This window comes from Lepidochelys kempii, chromosome 9 (assembly GCF_965140285.1).
Source record: "Lepidochelys kempii isolate rLepKem1 chromosome 9, rLepKem1.hap1, whole genome shotgun sequence".
NCBI classification, from domain to species: Eukaryota; Metazoa; Chordata; order Testudines; family Cheloniidae; genus Lepidochelys; species Lepidochelys kempii.
Window position 1 is genome coordinate 83,717,247 of NC_136388.1, and position 23,364 is coordinate 83,740,610.

General features: G+C 41.3%; 1 protein-coding gene across 1 annotated transcript in view; it reads right to left on the minus strand.

The window, feature by feature from the left end:
- Positions 1–23,364, minus strand: part of LOC140917741 (UDP-N-acetylglucosamine transferase subunit ALG13) — a 39,550-nt gene that overhangs the window by 5,221 nt on the left and 10,965 nt on the right. The window contains exons 10-22 of the mRNA XM_073361171.1: positions 22,881–22,945; positions 22,044–22,144; positions 20,725–20,852; positions 19,611–19,848; positions 19,322–19,435; positions 18,961–19,117; positions 16,142–16,277; positions 14,734–14,769; positions 14,551–14,606; positions 13,606–13,668; positions 12,625–12,796; positions 10,334–10,459; positions 1,169–1,209 (exon numbers count right to left, since the gene is read on the minus strand). Of these exons, the coding sequence (XP_073217272.1) occupies positions 1,169–1,209; positions 10,334–10,459; positions 12,625–12,796; positions 13,606–13,668; positions 14,551–14,606; positions 14,734–14,769; positions 16,142–16,277; positions 18,961–19,117; positions 19,322–19,435; positions 19,611–19,848; positions 20,725–20,852; positions 22,044–22,144; positions 22,881–22,945 (1,433 nt within the window). The remainder of the gene's footprint in view (positions 1–1,168; positions 1,210–10,333; positions 10,460–12,624; positions 12,797–13,605; positions 13,669–14,550; positions 14,607–14,733; positions 14,770–16,141; positions 16,278–18,960; positions 19,118–19,321; positions 19,436–19,610; positions 19,849–20,724; positions 20,853–22,043; positions 22,145–22,880; positions 22,946–23,364) is intronic.

The following is a 23,364-nucleotide window of genomic DNA, read 5'->3' on the forward strand; positions in this document are numbered from 1 at the left end:
CGGAGATTCGAAGTAAGGAGAGAAGTTTTATAGTTTGTGTGCACACACACACACACACACACTTTCCTCCCCCCACCTCAGTAGCACTTAACCATTTACATTTCCAGAAACCTGTTAACAATGTTGATACAGATTATATCTTGCAGACTGCCAGAAAGTCACCAAAACATGCCCACCCCCTCCCCAGCACTTTTCTCAACTGTATTATACCCTCTCGAAGAATTAAAAGTGTCCTCCCTACACATTTTATCATATAGGAAGAGAAGGCATTTTGAGGAATTTCTATTGTGGAAGAGGCTGGCATGAGTCTTAGTCTGCAGCATATCAGCATTATCTATTCCATCAGAATCAGAGGGCAGATGTAATTCTAGTACGGGAGGTACCTCCTGCTGGACACTAAAATCTCATACCACCTTTTTGGTGTACAACATACTAATAAAGAGAGAGAAGGTATTGCCAGTAATTTAGTCTCTATTAGTAATTTCTAGGATGTAGAAAGTCTTATTGCATTCTGTAAGGTCCTTATCCTGACAGGTGCCAAGAACCCTCTACCACCATAGGGTGGGTGGTAAGGGCAGAGTGTCAATAGGAACCCTGAGCACTGGGGCCCCATACCTGGAGAATAATGCTCAAGTTTCATCCCTGAATTATTAATAACTCTAAAGTCAACTAGATCACATGGCTGTTTGAGCATCAGCTGGGAGTGAGGCGTTACTATGCACTTAATTGCTGTAGTAGAGATCAAAAGCTGGTGCCTGGATTCTGTTCCTGTTCAATTGCCTTGGGCAAGATACATGGGGCCCAGCAGAATTTTCCCACCGATTTCAACAGGCACTTGACCAGGCTCTTAACCTTAAAACTTCTCTATGCTTTACCTACTCTTCCCGTAGAAATGGGAAGAACAATGCTTTACCCACCCATCTTCATAAAGCCACAGATACGAAACTCACTACATGTAAATGTTCTTTATGAGTTTCACAATTTACAACTCAAACTTCCTGCATTGTAAATTTAGTCTCCTCAAGGCACCCATGCATGTACTAATAGCCAAATGCACAGGAAGCGAATTCAGAACACTTAAAAGCCCTATTCAGACACATCAATGCATCTGTCAAGACAGGTGATACTGTACAAGCGGTTTACTATACCATATCTGACAAGCACTTACCTGCAATCCCAAATTAAAATAATACTGCAATACCTTTGTATCTGGAATTAGAAAACATACTATAATTACTGAAGATTGTGGACAAAAACCACCCAGAAACAGTCATCTGTTTGTGGTCTTGTTAAAACTATGTAAATGAATAAAAATAAAATTGCTTAATTGGACAGCATTATTTTTTCTGAATGTATTTTTAGAATACAGAGTTCAGAATCTGACTCAATTACTTTCAAAAGTGATATTCTTGAAGTTCGCACATATGTGTAAACAATCTATGCAGTTTAGCACAATAAAAACTGGATTAAACATTTTGACAATACATTAACAAGTAACATTAATAAGCCAAAACTAAAATTAATGTATTACTATAAACCGTTTGCTCAATGATGCTTTTCACAGAATGACTATAATCAATGATTATTACAAACCTTAAAACAAATGAATATATTAAAAGTATAAATTACCATGGCCTAGATTTCCAGAAGTGACTAGCTATTTTGGACACTCACTCAATAGGGCCTGATTTTCGTATTCAAACCAACGCTTTCTGAAAATTAAAGCCTGTTGAAGTTTGTCAAATTGGGCAACCAAAATTTAAGGTACCCAAAACAGTCATTTTTGAAAATGTGGACCTAAAACTTATGTTGGAAGCAACTTCCCAAAGATTTGTAATTTAAAATTAACAGTGTTTTTACATATTAACTAATTTGTTTCTTTGGCCAAGGGAGATAATTGTAAGAAGAGCAGGTATACACGTACAATAGAATCCCATTTATCTGACCCTCCATTATCTGGCTATCAGGGTATGTCTACACTTACTGTGGATTGATGCTGTGGCAATTGATCCACCGGAGTGGGTGGGGGAAAGGTGTCAATTCAGCAGGTCTAGTGATGACCTGCTAAATTGACCGCAAATCACTCTGTTGACTCTGGTACTCCACCGGAACGAGAAGTGTAAAGTAAGTTGACGGGAGAGTTTCTCCCATTGACCGAGTGCGGCGTAGACACCACAATAAAAGTTGCCCTAAGCTACATCGGCTCCAGCTACGTTATTCACACAGCTGAAGTTGCATACTAGGTTGACTTAACCCCATAGTGTAGACCAGCCATCAGTGTTAACAGGACCACCACCACACACAGGTGCAGAACGGGGCAATGTTTGGTGTGGTCCCTAGATGGTGATACAACACTGCACTTTCCCATTATCCGGTTTATCTGGATTTTTGATTATCCAATCTGGCCTTGGTCCAAATTATATTGGATAAATGGGGTTCTGCTGTAGTCTGCTTTACTTCTGTTAAAACAGTACTTTAGACACAAGAGTCCTATGAAATGACAGCGGAGGTGAGTGTGTTGGCCTGGCCAGAAGAAGAGCTCTATGTAAACTTGAAATCTTCTCTCTCACCAACAGAAGTTGGTCCAATAAAAATACATTACCTCACCCACATTATCTCTCTAGAAGCAGAGGTGAAAGTTCCTTATTATGGACTTCCAACATCATGCACACAGAATATGAATGCATACCCATGCACATAGATAGTGGAATACTGTGTTTTTCTTACTTTTATTAGTTTATAAGATTTTATGATAGCTGTGTAAACTTCCACAATATCCAGAAAGATGGCATTTTAATCTGTTAAAAACACGGATAAATCATAATGACCAAAGCTGAAGTCCAGAATTTAGCATACATCTGACTACAGTAAAAAGGTATGGAAAGATGTATCCATTATCTGACATTATTGGGAAATACTAGATTACAGATTGGTTAGGTTTGTTGCCAACTATTCATGGATAATTTACCACCACCACCGATAGAATGTTACTTCGTTTTAAATCTATGGGAAAATTGCTTCACAGAATGTGGCTCAATGAAACTAAGTTTTGCATTCTATGTACGCAAACAATGATAAGGTCACTAAAATACTATGTCCCCAAACTGATTTGACTGATAAGCATCTTCTCTGCAAATAAGAGCACTACAGACCTTTCTCCAAGGGCCTGTGGTCCCTCCATTTTCACTATGAAAAGAAGAATGCATAATGCTAGTCTGAAAGCATGCGGGGGAGGGAGTACTTTGCCAGTTGCCCTATCATAAGCCAGCAGCAATTCATCTGCAGCCACTCTACACATACAGAAATGCATATGGTTATGGCATGTATGACTAGGCCCTAACACCCAAAACTTAATGCTATCTCTGCCCATTATTAATTCCTGCTCTGCAGTTGTTACTCTGAGGCACCAAGATTTGCAGGGCCACCAAGATATACGTGTTGCTAAGGGAAGTGGGGACCTGCAAGGAGCATGGTGGGCAGGCATTCCACACAGTACCAAGATTTGTGGAGTTGGAATTAGGATTCCCCCAAGTCTTCTAGCTCTATGCAATTAAAAAAAAGCATGCCACCTCTCTCTCTACACAGATGCTGACACCCCTACCTTGGAAGGATAGAATGCACCCAGTTTTCTGCACCCTTCCAACTTGCCTTTTCCAATTTGCTTCCATCCAAGGGAAGAGATAATGTAGTAATGTATATGGTACACTAAGAAGTAATCCCAAAAGCGAGGATGGCCTTTAAAAAACTGTTCACTAAGAATAATCAAATGTTGAACTCAGAAACATACTTCTCCCCAAAATGTGAAATGTCTGGGATATTCACATTTGCAATTCTGGCAGGAATACACAGTTTTTCATTCTACAGTGCAGTTTTGGAAATGGGCAGAAGCAACAATAAAACATCAGCGTCTTTGGCTGGTCTCATAGTGACTACTTCAGAGAGAGTTAGGGAAAGAAATGGGTAACTTTAGTTCCAGATTAGGGGCCTGCATTAAAGTTAACTGAAAATTCCTCCTACTTTCTCAGCTCCCTACAGCAATACAGCAAAGAAAAAAAGCTGTAGCACTTATCTGAAACAGACAGATGCTTTGTGTGAACGAGAGAGTATTACCAGTTCAGATCTACAGTGTTCTTCTCTGCATGCCAACTTGCATAGCACTTGGTTTATTGCGATTTGCAGCAATCAGGAGGCTATTTCTTTGGGCTTCACACACAATCCAGGAAAACAGGCAAAGACGAAAGGGAGGCAAAGCTCCACATGACTCACTAAAACAGGTAATCTCAAGATATTCACACATTACTGATTATTTTAAGAAAATGTCAACCACTGCTTCCGTTCCCAATCTCTGAAAGTGAATTGAAAAAGTTCTACACCTCCTACATTTTCAGAAATATCAGTGGAAATCTGTTTGGGCAGGACCATGGGACTAAAAAACCTCACTTAATTCTGTACTTCAGGATTTCATTTTATTGATATTATTGATTCATTTTATTGATATTTACAGGTTTTTGAGGCTGTTTCATTTTTAAAAAAGAAAGAATTAAAACCTAACCATGGAATGGAAAGATGGTTAGTTCCTCCATCCACACTATGGCCACCTCTCATTATTTGCCATTTCAAAACAGACCATAATCTATCCAGTTATCTTAGTAAATCTGCATAAATTCTTCCCCACCCGTGCAGGCAAGGAGTTTATGCCCTGAGGGCATCCTAGGGACACTGCTTTGGCTGTGACAAGGTTAACCATAATGCTGCTGAAGCATTAAAGTATGCTGGAAGAGCAACATAAATGCTCTCTATATAGTATCTAGCAGCAGACTCATTTACATTTGGGGTAAATTAAACAATCTAATTTTACTTTTCAATTATTATGCAAATCTATGCAAAGCAAGCACCAGTTCTAAGAGCTGAATGGAGCAACCGTTACATAGTGAAGGTAACAGAACACAAGTTACTAGAGAATGAAATGACAGGCAAATACTGAAGATAGAGAAGTCTGTGGAACACTGGAACAGCAGCAAATGCAGGTAGGAGCCAGTTTTTGTTTACAATGCTTTTTTAAGTTTATAGAAACCAGAATAATCTTCAGTAAAATATAGCCACAATGTGACACCTGCCAAACAGAGCAGCAGTGAGGCTAGTGAGATTCATATATAAATACAAGATAGTAACAGTCACCAAGAATTTAGTGCCACCTTACAAGACCTCAAGAAATAGTTTTCTGGATAAGAATTTTATTAGTGCAGTCTGAGAGGCTCTGATCTGTCTGGAATGCTAATGAAGGGAGGGAGAAACGGTCTCAAACACAGGACTCACAAAATAATCAGATATTGACAACTTCAATAAATATAACTGAGCATGCAGGAAGAGGGTGCACATGCAAGCTTCCTAAATTAACTTGGGGGGGGGGAGGTGAAGGAGGGAGGGAGAGGAATCCAGAAGAGATTCTGAAAGTTCAAAGAGATGTGGATGTGTGAAACAGCAAAACACATGGGCCTGGCTTGGACCTCTCTCTGACTCTTGCAGTGACTACCAAACCACACCAAGATGAACACTCTTCACATGCATGTCTGTTCAGTCAAGCTTTAAGCAAAAATAAATAGAGCAAAACCAAATTTTTTTTTCTGTTTTGTCCTTTAATAGTGCTAGATGGAATCCTGCTGATGAGACTGAATGAGCTGTACAAATTGCACACTTTGTTTTACACGTCAGCAACTGCGGGGTTGGCAGAGTAAAGGTGTGTGTGTTAGCAGGACGTAGTGGGGTACTGCTAAAAGAGGGAAGAGTTCAGGTTACAAGAGCCACCTTAACTGCACATTTCCTGGTTTTCAGACATTTGAGGTTTGCTCAATTTAATGTTCTGCAAAGGGATGACATACCGTTAACTCTTTATGAACATCGTTTTTTGTCACTGAATTTCCTGTTTTGTTTTTTAAAACAGGAAAAAAAAAAGATACATTATAGGCAGTAGTTAGTAGTCATTTAGGCAGAGTGTGTATCATGCCCCACAATTTGCATACCAAGCCAAAGCAGCCTGTAGTCAGCAAACCCCACCTCAAGAGATTCACAAGCTGGCACTCTTGGCAGCGCATGCATTTCTTTTCCCTCAGCAGTCAAAGTGCTACTGCAGTCAGTTCTAAACTTCTGCACGACATGTCTTTGTAACCACCACATTGATCTGCCCCAGAAATAAAATTAGCCACCTCTCCATATGCCCTTGCGGCTAGTAAAATACAGACGTTCTCAAATAACCGAAGAGCTGCCTAGCACCTAGGCACATTGCCCGCTGCAGCCCCTTTCCCTCGTCCTATTCCCCACCGCTGCCACACAAAGTCCTGTCTCTAGCTCTTTTGTTCCCAGTAAAAAGAACTTTGGTTAGACCAGCAGCTAACTATTTTGCTGAATTCATAGTAAACCTCATAAAGTAAAAACAAAATTATAATATAACAGACAACCTGAAGCAAGCAATGAAGATTTAGTAACTCATGTTGCACAAGTGTAGAAAGGTTCTGACTAGAAACATCAGTGACAGGGTGCTCAGCAAGGGCAGTGGCATCTTCATATTCCCTCAAACTACCCAGGCAAGCATGAAGTGGCTGCATAGAAACCCTCTTACAGTTTATTTCCTCATTGGTGCATACGCACCATAATCCTTCCAAGCTGCACATTTATGTAGGTGAAGTGAACGTGTTCTTAAATGCTGTTCATAGTTTGGGCCTCCCAAAGACTCAGTGGCTGCCATGCACTATCCTGGGTAAAAACTGATGAATTGAGACCATTTTGACCCACATCACATCAACAGTTTGATCTCAAACTCCACACAAAAAATCTCCCAAAAAACACAACCCACCTAGAAACTTTCAAAACTGGCTATTTCACAGTTCACAGGAAGAATTCACATGTCAAATTTCCACCCTGCTCCCCAAAATCCTTTGATGTTCCCCTTAAACTCAAGTTGCCACCCACAACTCACAAACTGTAGCAACCTCCAGTCACTCAGTTCAGAACTCCCTTTGTCTTTGGTGGGGGCTTGTGATTAACTTTTCCTTAGTTAATTGAAGGGTGAGTTCAGCAGCCATCAGGAAGTCTGATTCAGTCAGTCAGTCGTATCACTCAGTTTAACAGTGCAAGGCAGCAGAAGAAATCCGTTTGAGGGAGAGAGGCTGCTCTTTTGGAAATGCCCAGGTTCAATGACCCCAAATTTGGATCACTAATGCTACCCCCATGCAGGCACACCAAATTTCAAAGCAATCCAATTAGCCATTCAAATTTTAGGATACTTACAAGAGTTGAGCTTTAAAGCATATAAAATGGTGGCGAGAATGGAAACCCTCCAGCCATTTTTCTCTATTGGTTCATGCATAATGTAAAGAAAAAAGAAAGAAAGATGTTTGCTTAAATACTGCTTTCAATTTGGGTCATCCAAAGATTTAGCAGGTGCCATACACTGTATTGGGTAAAATTTGAAAGGTTGAGACCATTTTGACTAATGTGACATCAATAGTTTGATCTCCAGCCCTGTGCAAAAATAAATAATAAAAAACACCCCACGTAGAAACTTTAAAAGGACTGTTTTCGGAAGATGTCTCTCTGGAACCCCTGCTTCAAATTTGGGTCCCCAACGCTGCCCTGCACCCTTCAGAGGGATACCAAATTCAAGTGAATCCAACTAAGCATGTCCACTTTGGAGAACTTAGAAAGCTTGACCTATAAACAGAAGTTGTGACACAACTTATAAAGGCACTGCCGGGCCAATATAATGTGTGTGTCACCCCCTGTTCACAGACCCATGGATGCCTTAATGAAAGCTCCATAGCCATTATAAACTAAGGTAACATGCCCACATACCACAATACTTTAAACACTACATAGGACTCATTTCTAGTTCTCTCCCCTAAAATCCATACTAGACACTAGATTTAAAAAAAGTCTGGACCTTTCCCTAAAAGAAGCTCAAAGAATTCTGTGGAGTGGTTTAATTGGGAGAGAAATACAGAACTGCTGGCCCTCTATGGAAAAGGTCTTCAGCTCACACCTGCTCCAGATTCTCTTCCGTACACTTAACACTTGATTCTGCAAGGTGCTGAAAACCCTTAACCCTCAATTCCTTTTCTCTTCAACGGGAGTTAAAGGACACAACAAACATGGGCTTGATTCTGCAACCTACCACCCTAGTCAAAGGTGCTGAAAAAGGACAAAGCAAACAAGAAGTTGAAATTCAAGACTGTAAGAAGGGAAAACAGGACCTCAGAGGGCACTTGTCCAAGAGGCAGCCACTCCAGATTGCAGAACATGGATGCTGCAAAACATGGCAGCATGACTGCTCAACATTTGGCAAACTCCTGCAAAGGACAGCTCAGAAAAAAAAGTATATTATATGGTCAAGTGGCCTGAAGTTCCCAGTGCACTAGCATGGGGCCTGAATGCAAGAACCAGGAGAACATTATCTTAACAGCTCTCTCAAGATGAAAGAGCCACTCTTGACAACTGCCTAAAGCGGACTCCTCCCCCTAGGTCTATTTCACTGTCAAAAGTTTGGGACAACCTAAAAAATTAAGTTGCTTCCCTACATAGCAATATGTTGAGATAAATAATATGAAAGCCATGTTTACCGCCAGTTCACCTTCAGCTCGCAGGTCTTCATAGAGGGCAGTCTCTCTAGTAGAGAATAAAAAGTGACAGAATTTCTGATGCAGAGTACTCAAATGTCTTTGAAATTCAGGGACAGCTGGAAGAGGCTGCAGACAGAAGAAGTTGCGTGACCTGAACACATTAAATTGTTCAATACAGCGCAAAGAAAGATCTGGGAGCAGCACCATGGCTTTCCCTACCAGAAAGGGAAGTAGTAAGTTTCAGATATTAAAGGACATCAGTATAATCAGGGACAGGTGCATGAACAGGCTATAAACTGGGAAGTGAGAACACTTTACTTCAGTTGATAAAGCCAGAGGATGAAATCTGGGCTCCACTAAAGACAATGGCAAAATTCTCATTGATGAGGCCAGGACTTCCCCTGTATTGTACTTTACTGTCACAAATACTATGGCAAGAACAATTAATTTATTCTTCACTAGCTTCTTATGTGAAACAACAAAAAAAATCATAAGAAAGTGACTCACAGCTGAAACAATTCTGGGCTTCCCATTATTTCTCCACAAGTTAATTACTTTGCGGAATATTCCATTACACACTCTTGAGACCTCTGCACAAGCTTCTTCCCAAATTGTGAAATTAAGCATATCCCAACGCCATAACCAACCTTAATATTCCCTTCTCCTCTGCATCATCTGTACAGAGCGATGTTTCCGCACTACAAGTATACTGTATTCAGCTTGTTGTAGGACAGTGGTCACCAACCAGTCGATCGCGATCAACTGGTCAATCCTGGAGACTCTCCCCGTTGATTACGATCTCTGGCTGCTAAATGTCCCTGGTGGCATAGAAGGGCTGCCACTAAGGCAGGCTCCCTGCCTGACCCGGCCCCACGCTGCTCCTGGAAGCAGCCAGCATGCCCCTGCAGCCCTGGGGGTGGGGGGAGGGAAGAAGGAGAGAGGACGGGGTGTCCGTGCACTGCTCTTGCCTGCAAACACCGCCCCCGCAGCTGGGAACGTGGATGGGGAACTGTGGCCAATGGGAGCTGCGGGGGGGGGGGTGCCTACATAGAGGGACAGTGCCCAGAGCCACATCTCCCCACCCCCCCAGGGTTCACTAGGGCACGGCCCCTTCTGGGAGATGCATGGGGCCAGGGCAGGCAGGGAGCATGCCTTACTTAGCCCCACTGCGCCGCCCAAGGCAAGTAGTGCCTGGTGGGAGCCCAAACCCCACCCTCAGCCCCCTCCTGAAGCCAGAACTCATACCCCCTCCTCCACCCCGAGTCCCCTTTCTAAGCCAGCACCCCTTAACCCCTCCTGCACCCCAATACTCTACCCCAGCCCGGAGCCCCCTCTGCACCCAAACACCCTCCCAAAGCTTACACCCCTCACCCTTTCCTGCACCGCAACCCCTGCCCCAGGCTCAGCCCAGAGCCCCCTCCCACACTCCAAACTCCTCTGCCCCAGCCCAGAGCCTGCACCCCCTCCCAAACCCCAATCTCCTGCCTCAACCCAGTGAAAGTGAGTTAGGATAGGGGAGGGCAAGTGACGGGAGGGGGGGAAATGGAGTGAGCAGGTTGGGGCTCGGGGAAGGGACGGGGTAGATCCTGGGTTGCACTTAAATTCAAAAACTGATCTTGTGCATAAACAGGTTGGAGACCACTGCTGTAGGATATACAACCAGGAGAGCACCAGCTGATGCAAGGGAAAGAGCACAGTGTTAGAGAATACATCCCTCTTACCTCGAGGTAGATCACTGCCGCTGGGATCGCAGGAGTAAGGCGGAGGAATGCTGCCACTATCTCCCACCTCGCTGACAGGGGGAGGGGGAGCTGGGTGATATGGGTACGGCATTGACGGAATCACTACTATGTTAAAAAAAATTTCAAAGTCTCAAGTCAGATTTTCAATGGTTTTAAAACAAGCGAACTACTAGCCAGTGCAGTTAGTATGAACTGCCATCATGCTCTCTAAATGTATAGTTATCAGCTTCTGTTTTAAGGATTTAGCATTCCTTCTGGACAAATTAAAAAAAATCCCACTTTTTGTCTTATGGTTTGCGTAGTTAAATTCACTTTGGTTTGAAATGTATTACAGTCAAGACGAGAGACATGACTAACTCAAACAACTTAATAAAAGAAATCTCTACAGTTTATTTTGTGCATTTCAAGGCTTCCTAATGGAAGTTTGGTGCCTAAACACCTTTAGAGGATGTGAGCCTTCGTGTAGAGTCAGCTTCACTTCTTCCCCTGCATAGGCAGTCAGTTTCCCCACAGCCACAAGGGATGGAATAAGCAGCAGTTTTTTAAAAAGTTAGGGAACTCTGATTATGAAACCCAAAAAAATGACTGCAAGGTTCAGGGTAGGGGTAGTAGTTGAAGCTACTGTATAAACTTTTTTAAGCTGACTAGATTCCAAGTGGCCTGTGCCCCTTTAAATAAAAAGTTTATTTGTTTGCATAAGTTTGTGTGTAACACCACCACCAAGTGGCTAACCCACATAGTGCAACGTTAATCATAACTGCAAGCATGCAGTGATCACATAAAGTAACTTAACCATAATGTAAACAAACCCCCCCCCCACACACACACACAAACCAACTGTGAATTGAGATGGCTGTTATGGGAGAGGAGAAAAGGAACGAGACTAGAGCAAAAGAAAGAATCCATAGAAGGTGAATGAAAATAGAGAGTACAGAAATTGAGAGCATGGAAAAAAACTCTCATAAGAGGACATTGGAAAGATTCTGATTTTCATCTGCTTTCTAAGATAAAAACGGAATGAATACAATTAACGTACTCTATATAAAATAATGGTCTAGAGAAGGTAGCTAAGGAACTTCTGTTGTCCTTGTCTTATAACTTAAGGGGGGGGAGGGACAAAAGGTAAAGGTGACTAATTTAAAACTGATAAAAAGGAAATATTTTGTCACACTATGTATAGGTAGGCTGTGGAACTCATTGCCACAGAAAGTCACTGAGGCAAAGAAGTAGTAAGGTTCAAAGAGGGATTAGACATTTATATGGATATCAAAATATCCAGAATTATGACAATAAAAGCTTTCGATGGGATATTGTTATGTTGGAAGTTGCTGATTGCTGCCATCAAACAGGTGTTTGGTCTACAAGGCAATCAGAGACCATGTTAATGCTGATGGGTATGCCAGCCAGCCTTCATTCAGGCTAAATGGAAAAAGCAATTAAGCTCTTTTATGGAGATAGGTATCTGGAGACAATGAAGCCACCACACGAGATACGAGGTCAATGAGCAGCTAAACCATGTGGGCTGAGGGATTTCCCCAGGGATTGATTTCAAGTACAGTGACTGAGGTATTAAACTGGTTGCAGCTGTGCGTACTAGAGGCAGAAAAATGAGGAAGTGAGCAGGAATCCAGACATGCAGTTGTGGGGAGCAGAGACAGAGCTGCTTGGCTGGAAAGGCAGATTTGGAAATTGTGAGCAAAGTGTCAGCTTTGTTCCTACTGTGTTCAGGAAAACAGGACATTGCGAACATTCTTTGTAAATATAGAGATTGCACCAAAGAAATACCTGATCCACGTCACCAATTTCAACTCCTTAGAGCAGTAACCCAGCAAGGCCTTGCATATTGGCTAGACACTTGTGCTAAGAGGCAACAATATTAAACTTCGTGTTTCAGGGCTTAAGCCAATCTCTAGTAGAGACAAGGATGGGACCGGATGCTGCGGGCAGATTAACCCACTGCACCTACACCTTCCCGTGAAGCATCTGGAAGCAGCTACTGTCCAAGACAGGATACCAGACTAGATGGGTGCAGTTCCTATGCAAGTTAGGGAGCCATCTATGTTTGTTTCTGCTGAAGAGGGACTCCAAGAAGATGTAAACCTGGCTTGTCAGTGTATGAGGAAAGTCAGCAGTGGGGGTAATAAAGATTCATAGAGAAGTGAACCACATTCTATGGAAATACCTTTAAGAACTCAGTGTGTATTCTGGGTGGTGAGAAGTGAGAACAGGAGTAGAACCTGAAGTTTACAGTTTTGTATCCAACACTCTACCTGGCCTTCCAGCAGAAGAAGGGGACACCAGGATGGGTTGCACTGCAGTCTGTGGGGGAATGGAGGTGGTAACGTTGGCTTGAGTGGCTGCTGCTGTGCTGGAGGAAAAGACTGTTGTTGGAGCATTATTAACACAAGAGGAGGTTGAGATCACTGCAGAATTCACCATCACCTGCAAAAGAGCCAGGAGAGATTTTAGTACACTGTCAACTTTGATTTTAAAAAACCCACACATGTTTTTGAAATACTACCTGGGTCTGGTAGTTTTCATATATATTTAGGCTGAGATACTCAGAGGAGCATAAAGGAGTTAGGGATCCAATTCCAGCCTAAAATTACTACAGAAAATATGGAATAGTGAACATCTGCTTTCAAGAACCCCTCCTCCCCCAAATATTTATATTGTCCTAGGATTCTACATCATAAAATGCTAAGCAAAAAACTCCACCATCTCTATGAGAGGGCTTACAATATTAAATGAACAAGTGCAATACATCCATTACACAGGTATGCTATACTGAGAATTTTTTATATATATATATATATATATATATACACATACACACACACACACACACACATATACATACATACACACACACAGAATTTACTCAATTGCTACATGATCACCAATATCACTTCACTTCGTGTTTAAATCAAGTTCAAAGCTACAGTACTGTGTGATTTTTTTTTTTTAAAAAAGTATTCCAACAACAGTGAGTGTATGTGTTGGGGTGGGGAATGATATATGTACGTTTAATGCAGTTAAGGCCAAATCCTGCTTCCTCGCTGACTCAAGTAGGACTATCAAAGTCAACGGGACTACTCACATCATAAAACAAGTAGGATTTAGCCCCAACCCTGTAGGCACAGGTAGGCAGACCACCTCTTTATAGCAGAAGAGTTCATTTTTGGTTTTCTTCATTAATTTTTCAACTTTCCATTGTCACATGTGACTTAATGGTCCATGATTGAGATTACCTTCTGGGAATAGTTGTATGAAGCAACTCCATCTTGAGGTGAGACAGAACCTGTCCCTCCATCCTGAAGAGATTTCAAAGCAAAACAGTGTGTTTAAAACGTAGAGAAACCACAAGGCTATAAGACTGTGGGGAAAAGGAGGGAGGGGGATGGGGGATGCCAGAAACCCAAAAGTCTTCTAGTTATTCTTTAATTTTCTAAAATATATACTCAAAGATCCTGCACTTTGCTTAAAAACCCCCTAAATTAAACTAGAGTTAGGCCAGTTCACAAGTGCACTCTGCACTGCCAGGTGCAGAGTAGCCTTCTATACCTGCACTTGATTACCTGACCTCTGGACCAGCAAGCTGCAGGGGTGTGGGATAGAGAAAACACCTTGTTTCACTAAACAGTAGCCTCTCCAAGCCCATTAACAAACTGGCTGATTTTAAAGGCAAGGTCTGGTCCAGTCCTGTCTCTGAAGGCTAGCATACACTGGTGTGGGACTTGTAGAGTAGCATATAAAACAGAAGTAGGAGGAGGAAGAATCATGGCTTTACAAAGAACATAGATGATTTTCCACCTCCCTTCTCCCCACAAAAGTGTGAGGACAGACATGGAGCAGAACTCTTACAAATAAAATTCAGACTGTAAAAGCCACCACCAGGATGTGTATATACTTGATAAGCACTGTGCACGGATTTAAAGACCAACCCTATAATGATACTGTAATGAGGTCACGTTTCAGTAGGATCCCTTCAGAGACAAGCATTCACTATCTAGTTGGAAAGGGGGTGGGGTGTGGGAGGGGAAGTGGAAGAAATGCGAAATATAAATGGAACTATTATTCCTTCCTCCTAAAAACCACCCTTGGGCATCTACACTCAGCTTGCTTCCAGGGCCAATTTCTTTGAAGGATGTTATGTGTTTCTAGGAAGCCTAATCCAAACAGTGACTAAAGCTTACCAAGTTTGCTGTAGTCTCTGCTGAACTAAATACTGTTGGAGTTTCACAGTCTGGATCTGGAGGGCATGGGCAAAATTAATTGAAACAGGAGCATTAAATCTAATCCTTCAAAAACTTGTGCGAGATCAAACTATTGTTTTACATTCACTGTGAGTAATATGGGAGAGTCCAATTCTTACTGACCTGAAGGGGTGTACATATATTCTTCATGAAATTCCCCTAGGAAAGAGGAAACGGATAGCTTCATTTCAGAAAGTTAAACACAGAAAAGATCAGAATTACATTTCAGTTACCAACAAAGGTGAATTGAGCCGTCTTAAGAAAAAGGATTACTAGAATGGGATACACCAACATTGCACCATTTCCGCTTTTCCTACAAACATCTATCATTACGTGGTCAGTTCTTTCACAGCTCAAGTGACATTAACAAAGTAGTCCAAAGGCAAAACACATCATTTATAGTCCCTGAAAACCCGAATTTGAGTCTAGATGTGCAGAACGAAGTGTAGCTAGATGTATCTAAGAATTTGGCCCTAGTTTACATTTATTTGAAAAGTTGTGCTAAATTTATAACTTGACTTAATACACCTCTGTGTAACAGGAATTAAAGTTAAGATAGTTAAGTAAAGAACACATGGAGAAAAAAGCCACAAGTGTTTCAAGTCTGTACAGGACTGTTCCCACCCCCCAAAAGGAGTTACATTTCTATAATAATTTTAAATGCAAAATCCTTTACACAATCTGTAACACTACATTTCTACCCTTCTCTAGTCACTATTTATAAAGTGTTTTATGTATAAATAGATCTACAATGAAATTATCTGAAAAATGCACCTTTTACTCCTTATACACTGTAATTAATAGGCAATACATTTGAAAGAGGATTAAGGCATAGGGAAATGAGAAAAGAACTATACTGGTACACTCTCCAATACTGCTCATTTTTAATCAAGAGATATTAAACTGAGTGCCCTTCCTGGCTTCCGTGAGAGATGAAAAAAAGAGCCATTGGCACTTTTAGAAAGATTACTAAGGTGTCTTAGACAATGCTCCTTTTTGTCAAAAAGGCAGTTGCTAATACCCAAGGCTACTACTAAAAGGATGCACTTTGATTTAGTTTGTAGAACATTAGTAACTAAGTTTATTACTTTGTGAGGAAAGTCAGAAGACGACAATACTAGTCTATTCCATTCCACCAAAGGCCATAGTAACTGTCACCAAATAGAATCTATGTTGTATGTTTCAAGCAATGAGTTGTCTTGCTACAAAGCCGCAGAGTCATATCAGCACTAGTCTGGCAAACTATTAAATGAAATGGATTAACACGTTTGCCATGCAATAAAAGCTGAGGTGTTGCACATGTGCATGCTTCTAACTACTTGAAACAGATGTCTGCCCTAAAGCTGGGCTTCCCAAGAGAAAAATGGAAGGCATCTCTGTACCTAGTGAAGAACACTGTAAGGCAATATGGCTCAGCAGCAGAGCTAAAGGGATCTGCTTTTGTAGCCTGCACACACATTGCACGGGAATACACAAAAATGGAGATTCTGGATTAATCCGAACACAAGTGTGTGTTTGATTTAGAACTTACCATTATCACTCGGTTCATCGACTTCCTCCTCTGAGGAATTCAGAGTCTGTTTGCTGGGTGGAATGGGGCTTGGGCCTCTTCTAGCTACCCAGAATCCTGCAGGGGCAGGGACTATTGGGGCAGGACTACCCTGACTCTAGGAAACAAGATAAAATGTGTTTTATTAGAACAAAGTGAACTCGCCAGAGGTTCTCACCACCCTGAAACCAGGATTTGGCAAAACAATTTTGCTGTAAAACACTACTTATTACACATACAATGATCTCACTGGTACCTTGTGCTCCCTCCATGTTGTATCCACCAGGTGTCTCCCCTAATATACGTAGACCAATTTTTCCCTCTGTGTGTATACGCCTAGTATCATGGTCCTGATCCCTAATTGGGGTCTCCAGGCTGGACCATAATATAAATTGTTTCACTCATCTCAGAGCTACATTAGATGAACATAAGCTGGAATAGAGTTTAAATTCACATGAACCTCAACTCAGTGTTATACACTAGTTTCAACTGAGTTTGTGTGTCACTTGCCATTGACGAGATCCGAGATATTCCACCATGAAATCTTCCTGGTGGTTATAGAACCTGCTCCCCCTTTTCCCAACTGAACTGTAGCAGGACCCAAAGCCAATGCTGCCTTCATTGACTTCGTGACTCGGAGCTCACAAATGTAATGACACATCCTGTTCCATACCGCCTGGTTAGTGATGAGAGGAATGATGGTCAGTGGTTAGGGCACTAGACTGGGACTCAGAACAAGAGGCCTGGAACCAGGACACACTGCTCACAGAAAAAGTTTTGCTGAATTCCAGATTTACAAACTAAACTAACCCTGCCTTGGGCAGAAGCAGTTCTTCATTACACTGAATCTGCAAACAGTGCTACTGCATAGTAAACAAGGAGAGTCAGAAGCCTTCCGATGGCAATTAGGCTTTAGCTTCTTGTGGCAGATATGGAGCTGCAATGTAATAATTTTATAGAATACTGTATGTGACATGGTCAGTGTGGTAAAGTTACCACATATAGGGTAATTAGACTTTCACGTATGAATGTACTGTCAAAACTCAATAGGGAGCGGTTGGGGAAAAAAAGCAGAAAAGCAACACCACGGCTCTAATAAAACAACCTTCCAAACACACACTTGGGGAGCAATTCCAAGACAACAGCATACTTCCAGGTTCCAGCCCAAGTGTACCACTATTTTGCCAAGGTTTGGAGCCTAGAGATCCAAGGGACACTAAGTGACTAAAAGGACTCTGGAGGGAGAGTTGTGTGGCGTTTCTGGTGAGAGAAACGGATCTGGTGGGAATGTCTGAAGTTAGGGCCTTACTCTCTGTCCAGAGAAGAGTATGTCCCTCTGATCTCTAAGCTCCCTGCCTTAGCAGACAGCTGTGTAACTTTGGGCTGTGGAATGAGGCCTGGTATACACTAGAAAATTAAGTCGGCTTAACTGCTTCATGCTGGGGTGTGAAAAATCCACACCCTCTGAACAGCATAGTTAAGATGATTTACCCACACCGTAAACAGTACTATGTCAATGGAAGAATTCTTCCATTGACTAAGCTACCACCTCTCGGGGAGACAGACTACCTACACTGACAGTTGGTGTAGGTAGTGTCTACATTGAAGTGCTGCAGCACTGCCATTAAGTACTGCAAGTGAAGAAAGAAAAAAAAGATACAAAATAGCTGCCTCAACATGAGAAATAATCCAATAGCAGCTACAGGCAAACATACGGGGGGATGGGGGGGAAATGGGGTGCACACATTCCTGCTGAACGCTACTGATTCTGAGTCTGAAAAGGAAGTTGCAAAATAGCGCGTCTAAGTTGCTAACCAATGTTTTCTTCCAAGAATGCTAAGCAAAGGTCATAGGTTAAGCCCAGAACAGAAGAAGGGACTACAGTATGGCTGCTGAAACATAATCAATGTTTAAATGCCAGAAGAGAAGGAAAAAAGGAAGATACCAATTTATACAACAAATCTATTTTTCTGAAATTCATTATATCAAAATGGCAGTGGCAAAAAAATTCTGGAAGACAGGACGGCTGAATTCACAATGGTCAGCGTTTAAGCAATTTTATGCCTGAACTCCAGTCCAGACAGCTAAATATTGACTGACCATTTTTAGCACACTCAGGGTGGTTTAGTCTAAACCTACAACAGAATTTGGAAAAGCAAGTAGACTGATAAGAGAATGATTTTTAAAGAGCGGACACCAAAGGGGCTAGGGTTCACAACTTAGACCGGAGGCTCAATTCTGCCATTTTACTTGCAGAATTGAAAACTTCATTTTGGATTGGTCTTGGTTTGGGGAATAACTATGCTTACAAAGGGATTCACATACTGTAATAGGTTTCATTTTATAGAAACTTGCTGCGCAAAGAGGAGTTCAGGAAAAAGTCAGTCTGGAGATTGTTGCTATTTTCTTTTGCAGAAGAAAGTAGCTTCTGAGTGGTTAGTGTTGTTCTCTAACATCACAACCATTTGTCACTTAATATCACACATAAATGCAGATGTTGATGCAACAGGTGAGTGGCAAGACTCTGTAGAAAAGCTGTAGTAAATTCGTAAGAGTTGAATCTCTACTATATCTCAACAGCTTTCATAGTTATTTAACTGAGAGATTCTAACTAGAGCATGGCAAACAAGAGGAGAACTCCCTTCCACATCTTTCAAAGCTGCACATCCAAGTCTGAAAAGCCTATTGCAAGAAATATGAGCTGTGTGTTTTAACAACCTACCCCAACATTGCATGTTTGTACAGGCTTTCCTTCTCATTTTGGCAAACATTTCTAAATGAACTGCTAGCTCATGACTTACTGGTAAAGCAGGAAAAGCAGCCTCATCTCCTTCTTCAATTTCATAGAAAGTTATGGTTTCTTCCAAACCTTGAGGCTCCTCCCCAGTCTCTGGTACAAATCCATACTGACATTCCTTATTGACACACTGCATCTGCCGGCGACTACGGCTATATGAACTTTAGAGAAAAATCAAGACATACACACGGGGGTTTAAGCAGATTTCCATTATTAAGTTTTAATTATACTTCTTTTGGAAATGCCCTTACATAAATGTTTGCAGAAGTGCTATTTACCCATTGTTCAGTATCATGCCATTTTAAAAGCTTATTTTCCCCTTATTTGTAGTACAATGTTTTGTAAAGAAATTTATACTCGCTTACCGGGACCTATAGGAGAAATTGTCATAGCTCTGATAACATCTCTTCCCTGGTCCGGGGTAGAATGCTATTTGAGGGCCAACCATGTTGTTCCTGTTTATAAATCGGGCAGATCCCCTAAATTTAAAGGGCAAAAAAATCCAGTTACCAAGAAGTGCCTACTGATTCTCTCAGATGAAACTCACCTGTAGTGTCATCTATTAAATAGATGAATATTAGCTAGGGCTAAAACTGTGGGAGAACTAACAGGGAAATGAATACTGGTCTTTGTTAGGGTTCCAAGGCTTCATACCTGGGCATTCCATATCCCCTGCCATGCCTCTGAGGAGAATTCTGAGGACGGTAGTGATCATAGGATGCCATATTCCCACAACTTTGAGAGCAATTAATTGGAGAAGAGCGACCTGAAGGAACATTGTGCTGTAGCCGAGGTGGAAGAACTGGCTGACCCCTACTATAAGCCATGGTCATGTAAACTTCCTTCCCACGGACTTTCTTAAACAGTCTCTTCCGTGATTTCATATCCATTTCTGCAATTTCAAAGAAGCACAAGAAAAAAAATAATGGGGGCGAGAGTGGAAAAGAAAAGTTAGCTCAGTTAAACATCTGTACGGATCTACTTGACTGCCTTAAATGGAGAAATAAGAAACTCCAGAGGTACATTCAGATTATAAAGTAATGCTAACAATTTCATATGAGAAATTCTGTAAGTTAATATTTGGATATGGAGTATGGCAAAAAAGTCATCCACCCAGAAAAGTGCAATCAAATGTGTGAGCTTATTAAAATACTAATTTAATCCTTTACAGGTAGATAAGCAGAATGTTTAATAAGCTTCCTATGCACAGAATAGCCTCCCAGTTTTGGCTAGGCCAAGCCCGTACTCATCATTCAAACCCCTCCCTGGAGACATTACTTTGTGATTCCCATAGGGAATGGGTCAATTACAAAACCCTTCACTGAATCATCAAGAGGCACACAAGCCTACACTGCTTTACTATGGAACTGTACTTCTGTAGCACGACCCCTTCCTCACTTCATTCCCTCTGCTGTTACCATCATTCTTATAACAAAATTAGATAATCTCTTTGATGAAGGGACCTGGCCTTTCTATATTGTCTGTGAAGTGCTTTAGAGCCTCTTAAAGGTTTTAAATATTAAACTTTAACACACATTCTCAATGGATGTGCTATTTGTAAGTACCCCAGCAAAATACCCATCAGAAGTTCACCTCCATTCATCTCCTCTCCAAAGAAGGGTTTTCCTCAATCATTCCCCCTTAAAATGAGTTTTATATTACCAATTGAATTCAATCAGATCCAATATTTGAAGACTGCTGCTACAAACCTCGTTCATTCCCCTAAAAAAAAAATCAAATAAGATTCTTATTGAAACCATGTACAAACCTATTTCTGAAACATAGCCGCCTGTTATTTTCTGATAGTTTCCTCCTTTTCGACTGGGAACCACATTCCATGCAGGGACAGGTGTCACTTGTGTCACTGGTTTTAAGTTTGCCAATGGAACAATATGTCTACATGAAAAATACTAGTGTAAGTCAGTGCCACATTAGACAAAAATGACTGCCATGCTGCCATCAAGTGCAAGCAGATCTTACTGAAGAGATTTTTCTTTAAATAAGCAGCACATAAAAACAAAGACAGTTTAGAAATGTATGTACATCTGTGTTAGCCAAACCCAGGGGACAGTTTAAATATAGCTTTTTATCATTCCAACCCATGTGTATAGTAATCCTACTTTGAGATTTCTCAGAGATAGATGAGGGCAAAACAAAAGACTCTCCTGCTATAGGCATGTAACTTGCATCAATGGCAACTATCCTTTAGAGACAGATCCAGTGTCAGAGGCAGAATCATCCCCATTACAGCACTAGTAAGACACATATTAATGTAAAATGTGTACAGTAGTCAGTTCCCACCCACACCGCTTTTTATTTATTTATTTTTAATTTGGATCCCAGCACTGTCTTGGTTTTCAGAGACTAGCTAGCTACTCTCAGGATTGTTTTAAATTTATCTTTAATCCAGTCTAACTTTTGCACATTCTTTCACTCAAGGGCACGCTGCAATACCTGTTACTTATAACATGCACATAGCACCAGAGTTGTGCTTTTTAATCTTACAGATAACAATACAGATTATCAAAGGTAAATTTGGGATGTGCCAAAAAGTGGCATTTTTGCTAGATATACGACTTATCTTAAGGCATTTACAAAACTCCCAAAATTAAGGGGGAGGGGCAAGGAGAGAATTTGAATGAGAGTTGTCAGAACAAATTTCAAGGACTAAAAGCAACCCATTATTTAGCTGTGATGCAAGTCCCACTCTTAAGAAGTTCTAGAAGCTAGTTGTGTAGACTCATTGTTTACCATGAACTCAGCCCAACCGGCAGGAGACTCTTCTGCTTTCTGTCCACATGGTAATTAGATTATACCCAGAATGTTTTCAATGAAAACCCAAGAGGTGTTACTCCTGCCATCTGCTCCAGTGGAATGGTAGCTACTGCCAACCTGTTAAACTGGTAAGGAACTGGGTCTGGTTTTTATTTTATGTTCTGAAAAGAAACTGCACCCAGAGTTTCAAAACCATCTGACAGCCACAATTTAAACGTCTGTTGGGAGAGAGGTGTGTATGTGCAGACTCAACAAAGAAAAAGGATTTCAGCAAATAAGACACAGCTCTAAGGCTGTCTTCAGATTGCTTACTTCTCTGCCAGCTCTTCAATGAACACAGTCACCATGTTGCCATCATGTCCAACTTCCTGGATATGAGCATTGTAGTACTTACCCACAGGCTCCAGACGTACCTGGAGAGGGAAACAAAGGGGGAGTAGGTAAACCCAAACGGTGACACGTTAATGGTGCTTGGTTCCCCCCAATGGCTGGTAACATAGGAGCTGTTTTCATGCTGCTCACATACCACTGAGTTAGCTTGAGAGTCTTGGAATACCTCAGTCCAGCACTCCCCGCCCTACCCAACAGAGACAGTAGATGAGTGGGCAGCAGAGGGAGAGACACTGCAGGAACAGATACAAACAACAAGAAAAAGAATAAGAGAGGACTTAATGGATGGAAGAAAGGCAGGGAGAGGACAGGTCAGAACCAAAACTGCCTTGTACGATTCAACAGCTAAACAGGACCCATTGCACTAGGCACTGCAAAACACAGAACCAAAAAAACCCTCTTATTGTCCATCTTTCATTGCCATTCTGCTGAGGTTCATGTACAGTGCCAGTCAGTGGGGCGTCTGTGTATTTCAAGAGTTCAGTCTTAAACTCCTCGACTTTCAGGATTCATAGCACTAGTTCATGGTCCGCTTTCAAGTGGCCCTTCCCATATACTATCTTGTGCTAGTTTTGAATTTACAGAAAGTTATAATAATAATAAAAAGAAAAATCATTCAGATGACCCCATTGTATTTAATAGCTATAATGAAAGAAGAAATCTCTAAGACCCAATGAGTTCAGATAATTTTATAACTTTATACTTTACTTAAAGCAACTTTAATAATTCATCATTACTGAGTCTGCTTCGAGTACTAACCTGACATTTGTCTCCTAAATAGTACTGTCTCCCAGCAAACACCATGTAATCAGTTTTTTGAAGTTCTACAAGAGATCAAAGTGAAAGTTTAAGCTAGGTACTATTCTTCATTTTTACCTATTAGTTCCCTTGAGTGCAATTCTGGGTATGTATTATAGGCTGAAATGAGTGAATTATCTCCTGTGTTTTCCTGGACATCATTATGTGAGCACTCTGAACTACCAAATGAGACAAGTAATCCCTTCCAAGGCTTGAGCACTAGGGAAATGTTGCACTCTCCCCACATCTTGGGATGCCACAAAGCACAGTGACAACTCCAATGTGAATGATGGCAGTTGGGTTCTGGAGGAAGATTGTGCCTCCCAGATTTTCTTGCATGCCAAAGAATCCCAAAGCACTTTACAAAATACATATGCAACAGGATCACTTTGCTCATCACTGAAATTCAGTTCTTCCTGGGACCAGTGTGCAGCAATACTATATA